The sequence below is a fragment of the Pelodiscus sinensis genome, chromosome 1, assembly GCF_052426305.1.
Source record: "Pelodiscus sinensis isolate ZL-2025 chromosome 1, ASM5242630v1, whole genome shotgun sequence".
NCBI classification, from domain to species: domain Eukaryota; kingdom Metazoa; phylum Chordata; order Testudines; family Trionychidae; genus Pelodiscus; species Pelodiscus sinensis.
The window spans coordinates 354472966-354481406 of record NC_143052.1 but is presented as its reverse complement, the minus strand read 5'-3'; the positions used below and the strand labels follow the sequence as shown (position 1 = coordinate 354481406).

The 8441-nt window shown below is 52.6% G+C and overlaps 1 protein-coding gene across 1 annotated transcript; it reads left to right on the top strand.

The window, feature by feature from the left end:
• Nucleotides 1-416: 416 nt before the first annotated feature.
• Nucleotides 417-6639, top strand: LOC102444397 (olfactory receptor 51I1-like). The gene is made up of 2 exons (XM_006129880.5): nt 417-674; nt 5273-6639. The coding sequence occupies exons 1-2, from the start codon at nt 555-557 to the stop codon at nt 6242-6244; spliced, it is 1092 nt and encodes a 363-aa protein (XP_006129942.3). The 5' UTR covers nt 417-554; the 3' UTR covers nt 6245-6639.
• Nucleotides 6640-8441: the final 1802 nt, after the last annotated feature.

The window sequence follows — 8441 nt, the reverse complement described above, 5'->3', positions numbered from 1 at the left end:
AGTTCTGTGGTCAGTTTCTCTTTTTCCGTGAGGAAAGGGTCTAGCACAGAACCCCCCTGTGTTGGATGCAATACTTTTTGAGCCAGGAAACTCATCTACGAGATTTAGAAATTCCAAGGATGTTTTAGCACTGGCAGTATGAGACATCCAGGATGTGCCACCCAGAATAAAGTCCCCCATGAGCAAATAGACTCCCCCCGCTTCTCATTGTAGATAGGAGCATAAGAAGTTAGCCATAGGATTTGGGGGGTAGCGGAACCAGCTCATAGCGTGTCTGTTCCTGTTCCTTTAATCTTCATTCCTATCAGATTCCCAGCTCTCCCCAGGAAGCGAACATGTCTGTCAGAGCCAGGGGCTGGAGCCACCGTCTGCACCCCGTGCGTTAGCCCCACCCCAGGCTCTACGGCCTGAGAGTCATGTTCAGCAAGGCGTGTCCAAGGGTAAGTGCCGCACGTTCCTCGGTTAATCTTTAACTTGCCCCTCGCTTGATTCCCTTCTTTAACTACCTGTTGACATTCCCCACTAATGAAACGGTCCCCAAATGGCTTTCACTAATGGCCCGTTGTAATTACCCTCGCGCCGGGAGCCTAGCGAGCGCACAACCTCCACCAGTGCAGCCTCGGGCCTCTGCGGTACGGAGAAGTCTCCCACTCCTGCGGCCCTGCACGGTGCTGGTGAGTACACTGCCGAGAAGGGGGGCTAGGCGCAGAGTTTGGGGGCGGCAGGTGGAGGGCAGCAAAAATGCCTCGTCTCTCGGGCAGGGGGGCTTGTCGACAACTTTCCGCTCGCAAGCTGAAACCCGGGGCGGTGTCAGCTTGGTACACGCCGCGCACGCAGATCAGTTGCTGCAGGGATCAGACGGCGTCCGTGGCACAGGCAGTCGGAGCAGACGTATTCACAGCGCTTGCCGCTCTGGTATTGTCTGTGGTTTATTGCAGCAACGACGCTAGGACAGAGGATCTTAAAACTCGCCCTGATCACCCTGGCCATAATGCAGCCCGCTGGCACCTTGGAGTCAGGGCACTGAACGAACCTGGCCTGCGCTGGCCCACACTTATTTCAGACACAGCTGCAACTGAGCAGGAGGTTCCAGGCTAGAAAGCCCCTGGGGATGAGACAGGTGGGAAGGGATGCACAGTGGGCGTGGGTTGCATCGCGTTGGTGCACACAGGAGAATTCGATCTGTACCGTAACAGGCACGGATCTTGCAGTCAAATCCTGCTCCCTGGCCCCTGTCAGCTGTGTGCAGCCCATTCCAGGGGCTCTGCTGGAGTTAGACTGTGTGGGCCTGATTGTAGGACCGGGGTGGGCAATCAGACAGTGACGGTTTGCCAGGGGTAGGTCCGGGTGGGCACCACTGCTATATTTACCCTGCGCCTCCACAGGCATGGATGATTCCTGTGCGCGTTGGCCACAGATCTGTTCACAGCCAATGGGAGCTGTGGGAAGTGGTGTGGACTGGAACAGCAGTTCCTGCAGCTCCCATTGGCTGGGAATGGTGACCTGCAGCCAATGGGAGCTGTGGGAAGCGGTGTGGACTGGAACAGCAGTTCCTGCAGCTCCCATTGGCTGGGAATGGTGACCTGCAGCCAATGGGAGCTGTGGGAAGTGGTGTGGACTGGAACAGCAGTTCCTGCAGCTCCCATTGGCTGGGAATGGTGACCTGCAGCCAATGGGAGCTGTGGGAAGCGGTGTGGACTGGAACAGCACTTCCTGCATCTCCCATTGGCTGGGAATGGTGACCTGCAGCCAATGGGAGCTGTGGGAAGCGGTGTGGACTGGAACAGCACTTCCTGCATCTCCCATTGGCTGGGAATGGTGACCTGCAGCCAATGGGAGCTGTGGGAAGCGGTGTGGACTGGAACAGCACTTCCTGCATCTCCCATTGGCTGGGAATGGTGACCTGCAGCCAATGGGAGCTGTGGGAAGCGGTGTGGACTGGAACAGCACTTCCTGCATCTCCCATTGGCTGGGAATGGTGACCTGCAGCCAATGGGAGCTGTGAGAAGCGGTGTGGACTGGAACAGCACTTCCTGCATCTCCCATTGGCTGGGAATGGTGACCTGCAGCCAATGGGAGCTGTGAGAAGCGGTGTGGACTGGAACAGCACTTCCTGCATCTCCCATTGGCCGGGAACGGTGATCTGCAGCCAATGGGAGCTGTGGGAAGTGGTGTGGACTGGAACAGCACTTCCTGCAGCTCCCATTGGCCAGGAACGGTGATCTGCAGCCAATGGGAGCTGCAAATGGAGGCAAAGGTAAATACAGTGGCAACCTGCCAGGGGCTACCCATGGTGAACGGGATCCGGCCCACGGTCTGGTATTTGACCACTGCTGTTGAAGGACAAGGCTAAGGGCTCTCTCCTGGAGAGCTGCCTTGCATTTGCTCTTCCCGCGCCACAGGTGTGAGATGTGGGTTAGAACGGGCACACAGAGCGCAGGATCCGGCTTCTTTCCCTGGCGCTCTGCTTGGATTCGGGGCCAATTGGTCACGTTGAATTTTGCTTGAAAAATCTTGCGGGTGGTCCCAGTGTGGGGGTGGGGTTTGCTCTTGCGTATCCGCCAGGGCTCCTTCCTGCCAGGTGCTGAGCCCACAGGCCCCGAGGCTGCGGAGCAATGCCCCACTGAGGGTGAGCACACGCTTCCTTGCCTTGCTGGACTGGGCACCAGCGACCCTGCCCCCACTTGCGCCGGGCGGGTCCTGGCCCTGGGATTGCTGCCCGCCCTGCCAGGGGGGCGGGAATGCTGAAGGTGGCATGGTGAGGGTGCCAGCAGGAAGGAGGTCAGGGCTCAGGTGCTGTAATATCGCAGCTGCTCTGGGGGAACCACTGACAGGGTCAAATCAGGGTGAATTGCTTAGACTCAGGGCTAGTTACAGCCCCAGACTGGGGTCCTCCTCTATAAGGCACCAAACCAGCCACACCGAGCACGTCCGCTGCCACTCTGGCCAGCAAGCTGTCTCACAAGCAAAACCCCTCCAGCATTTCCTGTGCCACACCCAGACCCACCCCTTATACCAGCGAGAGGTTCTGCAAACCGATCTCACCGATTCCCAACGGATTCTCCCAGTCCCAAAGGAGCAGCTCAATTCATACTCAGATCTTACCCCACAGAGCCCGCTGGGCCAGTCCTTGCGCCTCGAAAATCTGAAGGTTTATTAATAACCGAAAGAAAAGGTTGAGCGTAGGATCGTTAAAGAAAGCAGACGACACGCACCGATCCCCAAGTAGTGCAGGCTCTTAGCAGCGATGGAACAAACAGCTGGGTGAAAAGTCCCTGGAGTGGATGGGTCAACAAAACCTTCCGGGCTCTCTGTCCTTAGCAAAGCTGCGTCTGAAGCGAAGAGCAGGAGGGAAGATGTGCATGGAGGTACCCCCAGGGCCATTTTCTAACCTTCCCCATTGTTCTCCCACGGTGAAAGCACCTCCCAAAGGGAGTGGGTCACATGATCAAGTCACCTGTCCAAGGTCTTTGTAGGCAAACAGCCACGGGGTAGGTGTTGGGCTGTAGGTTCCCAACAGAATTCCTCAGGTGGTTATTGGCAACACTGAAGGCCAATTGTCCATGCAGCATCGCTCTACACTGGGTAACCACCCCTCGCAACAGGTGGTGACGCCTGCTGCTACCTCGCAGACTGAAGACATTGAAAATATCCGCACAGAACCGCTATTCAGGACTTGACAAAACTCACACAGGCGTGTGGGCAGCAGGTCAGAATCAGCTCAGCATGAGTGTTCACTGGACACCTCACATGTGGCAGCCCCAGTGGCCTAATGGATAAGGTATTAGTCTCCTAATCCAGGGATTGTGAGTTTGACTCCCATCTGGGGTGGTATCTTCCCAGGAGGAGGGATAGCTCAGTGGTTTGAGCGTTGGCCTGTAAAACCCCAGGTTGTGAATTCAATCCTTGCAGAGGCCATTTGGGGGCAAAAATTTGTCAGGGATGGTGCTTGGTCCTGCTGTGAAGGTGGCAGGCTGGACTTGATGACCTTTCAAGGTCCTTTCCAATTCTAGGAGATAGGCAATGTCCATTTAACTTTAGTTTGTCACTTGGCAGAGAATTTGGGGCAAACACACACAGCAGTGGGTGCAACAATGACCAGCGTGTGCCTGTCCAAATCTAATAGCATCAGTGATAGTCTACTGGGAACATCAGACAGACAAGGGGGGAGAGGGAATCGCTTTGAGTGGCCCCACCCCAGCCAGTGAGAGAGATGAGTGTTTGCCTGCTTCTTCAGACACGACGGCTTGCACAAGGGTTCGGGGTCAGCTCACAAGCTTGTCTCTTTCACCAACCCCAAGGTCTGGCAATCAAAGTGATTCCCTCCCCACCCTGGTCTCGCCGCTGTCCCTGGATCAGTATAGCAGAGCTGCATACATGGAAGGGCCATGTCCTGCCAGCTATGCCCCAGACGATACCAGTCATGGAAGCACATGGGGCCGTGTAATGAGGGCCCTACCAAATCCATAGCCATGAACAACAAGCTATGGACCATGAACTCTGGTGTCCCCCTGTGAAAACTGGCCTTTTACCCTGTGCTGTAAAGGGGGGGTCTTACACAAAAGGCAATTGTGGGGGAATCACAATGTTATTTGAGGAGGGTGTATATTGCCACCCTTACTTCTGCACTCCTTCAGAGCATCTAAAGGCCTGGAAGCTGCTAATCACTGGATCTCGATCCCTTTTTGTGTCTTCTACGTCACTGTCATGGTGGGGGATTGCCTTGTTCTCTGCGTTGTCTGGAAAGAACAGCGTCTCCGCCAGCCCATGTATTTGTCCAGTCCAGACAGCGGTGGCTGGTGGCCAGACAACAGCAGCTGGTGGCTGCGTGCCCAGGTCTGAAACGGCACCCTGCCAACAGCAGCAGGGAAGTAATATTGACAATACCACAACCACTCCCCCACCATAATCATGTGACCACTCCTCCTCCCCACTTTAGGCCAGGAGCCGACAGTTACAACACCATAATATTTCAGATTTAAACAGCCGACCGCATGACATTTACAGCTTCGCAAATCCGGTGACCGTGACATTGAGCCTTGAGTTTGGAAGGGTCATAATGAATCACACTTGAGACAGAGCTGAAAAAAGCCACCCTAGATGTAACAATTAGTGCCCCAGGTTTATTATTTGTATTGGGGTGGCCACAGGCACAGCAGGGAACTGGTAAGAGTTCCTAGTGTGACTAGGGATTGGTGGGAGAGTGCCCTGCATTGATCTTTCCTCTGCTCTGATCAAAAGTGACACAAAGGTTCATTTTGTATTTACACAGGGATCTGGAGTGGGCTGGGTACAGCGACTGCTCATCATGACGGACTGGAATAGCACCAACTTCCAGCCTGCAACGTTCCAACTAGCCGGGTTCCCAGGCATGGACGATGCGAATCACTGGATCTCGATCCCTTTTTGTGTCTTCTACGTCACTGCCATGGTGGGGAATTGCCTTGTTCTCTGCATTGTCTGGAAAGAACAGCATCTCCGCCAGCCCATGTATCTGTTCCTTTGCATGTTGTCAGTCAACGACCTCGGTGTCTCACTGTCAACCCTGCCCACCGTGCTCGGCACCTTCTGCTTCCACTCCACAGCCATCACTTTCCACGCCTGCCTGGTCCAGATGTTTTTCATTCACTCCTTTTCCTTCATGGAGTCGGGGATTTTAGTGGCCATGGCGTTCGATCGCTTGGTGGCCATCTGTAACCCGCTGCGCTACGCGGCCATCCTGACCCACCCCAGGATCATGGGAATCGGGCTGGCTGTTGTGGTTAGAAGCTTCAGCGTGGTGTTTCCATTACCCTTTCTCGTTAAACGCTTGCCATTCTGTCGTTCCAATGCCCTCTCCCACGCCTACTGTCTGCACTCTGACATGATGAGGCTGGCGTGTGCAGACATCTCAGTCAATAATATCTATGGCTTATGCACACTTCTCTTTATCTTTGGAATAGACTTTTTGCTTATTTTCATCTCCTACATTGTCATTGTGACAACCATCTTCCGTATAGCCTCTGGGGGGGAACGCCTCAAGGCGCTGAACACCTGTGTCTCCCATATTTGTGCCGTGCTACTATTCTACATCCCAATGATGTCCGTCTCTGTCATACACAGGTATGCTAGGAATGCCCCACCCCTTTTCAACACTCTGATGTCCACGTTTTATCTCTTCATACCCCCTGTCTTAAACCCCATAATTTACAGCATAAAAACCAAAGTGATTCGAAAGAGCATCCACAAAATGTTCTCTAGGTAATTAACCCAAACTGGATGTGTGAAGATTTCTAAGTACCTCTCTTTGGTTTGTAAGTATATAGATGGATGAATGGACGGATGGATGAATGAGGGATGGTTGGATGGATGGTTGGATGGATGGATGGATGGACGGAGGGATGGATGGGAGTGGTTGGATGGATGAAGGGATGGATGGATGGGTGGAAGGAAGAAATGGGCTGATGGGTGAAGGGTGGATGGATGGACGGATGGATTAGGGGTAGTTGGATGGATGGATGGATGGATGGATGGATGGATGGATGGACGGATGGACGAGGGGTGATTGGATGGATGAATGGACGGATGGATGGATGAGGAGTGGTTGGATGGACAGATGGATGGATGAGAAGTGGTTGGATGGATGAAGGCATGGATGGATGGATGGATGGATGGATGGATGGATGGATGGATGGATGGATGGACAGATGGAAGGACGAGGGGTGATTGGATGGATGAATGGACGGATGGATGGATGAGAAGTGGTTGGATGGACAGATGGATGGATGAGAAGTGGTTGGATGGATGGATGGACAGATGGATGGATGAGAAGTGGTTGGATGGATGAAGGCATGGATGGATGGGTGTCTTCAAGTTTCTGAAGTCACTAATGATTTTGGGTTTCTTCAGTTATGTGAAGATATTGCAAAGGGCCTGATTACAGAAAGGGCTCAGTTATGGTTCTTTGAAAACTAGCACTTTGAAGACATCTTTCTTTGGGCATCTAAAAACCGAAGTAACCCAGATCTCTAGTTTCCATTGAAACGTTAGGCCATTATGTGTGTGTCAGGTGGCTGGCTGCTCATGCAAAAAGAGATGACACCAACTCTGAGATGAGATGGGTGATCTGTGGCCTTCTGGAAGATGCTTTGTCTCTTCATCATTCATTCATTACGCTCAATCGTTTGTGTGAGGCAGACGGTGCCAAGCGTGAATGTCCTCGGTATCACAGCTCCACGCTCCTCGACAGATGGAGCGAGGGGAGATTGCAAATGTCTTATAAATAAAAGCCATGCAAATACAATAATGGCACACGACCTCAAGAGCAGTTCTGGCAGCCAATGCGCACGCGGTATTTCCTCCGGCAGTGCAGGAGTCAGGGCACAGCTGTGGTGTGTAACCTGTCGTGTAAATCAACTGCAGGGCAGCAACCGTGGTGTTGATGTTTAAAATGGCTTTCGATGTGATTCTTTCAATTATTGGGCAATAAACTTCAGAACCGCCCAAGCTGGTGGGAACCCTCGTAAAGGCAGACTTTTCCGGCCTACAGATGAACACAGATTCCTGTGGAAGTGTCACCATAGCTTTGGTGAAACGAAATCCGATCTATTAGCATTCCGTGAGGGGGTCACCAAACATGTGGGCAAGGGGGAGCCGGTGGCTGTGTGCACTTGGATTGTCATAAAGCCTCTGAGGAAGTCCCTCATCAAAGGCTCTTGAGCAAAGGGAGCTGCCATGGGTAAGAGAGAAGGCCCTCTCATGTCCTGGTGACTGGTTCAAGGACAGAAAACAAAGGGAAGGAGGAAATGGTCAGCTTTCAGAATACACAAAAATGATGAGGGGTACGGAACAGCTGCCATATGGGGAGAGATTTAAAAGTCTGGGACTTTTCAGCCTAGAAAAGGAATGACTAGGGGGAAAGATGATAGAGGTCTATTAGTGGGACATAAAAATGTGATTTACTGCTTCACACCCCACCCCACCCAGGGTCACCCAGTGAAATTAACAGGCAGTGGGTTTAAAACAAGCCTAAGGAGGTGTTTCTTCAAATAGTGCATAACCTGTGGAACTCACTGCCAGAAGATTTTGTGAAGTCAGAAACTATGGGTTGAACCTCTCTAGTCCAGCACTCTCTGGTCCAGCAACATCTTCAGTCCAGCATGATTTTAATTAGCTGGATATCAACTTATCACGGGTATGGCTAAGCTACCCACAGTCCCATAAAGTTTGTTTATAGCTGCCAGTTTTGGCTCTCAATGTTCTGTGCAGTTATTTAGCTCTTAATTTACCCCCTAATATCTTCTGAGAGCCCAGTAAGCAGAGGCAGTGCTGGGAATGTTGCTAGACAAACTTGGCCTCCCATGGTTTGGCAAATTCTCTGGCTCCACCTTGGTCAGATGGTGAGGATGCTGGACTAAAGGTTCAACCTGTCTCACAGGGCTCCAAGCGCTAGACCAGTCCAT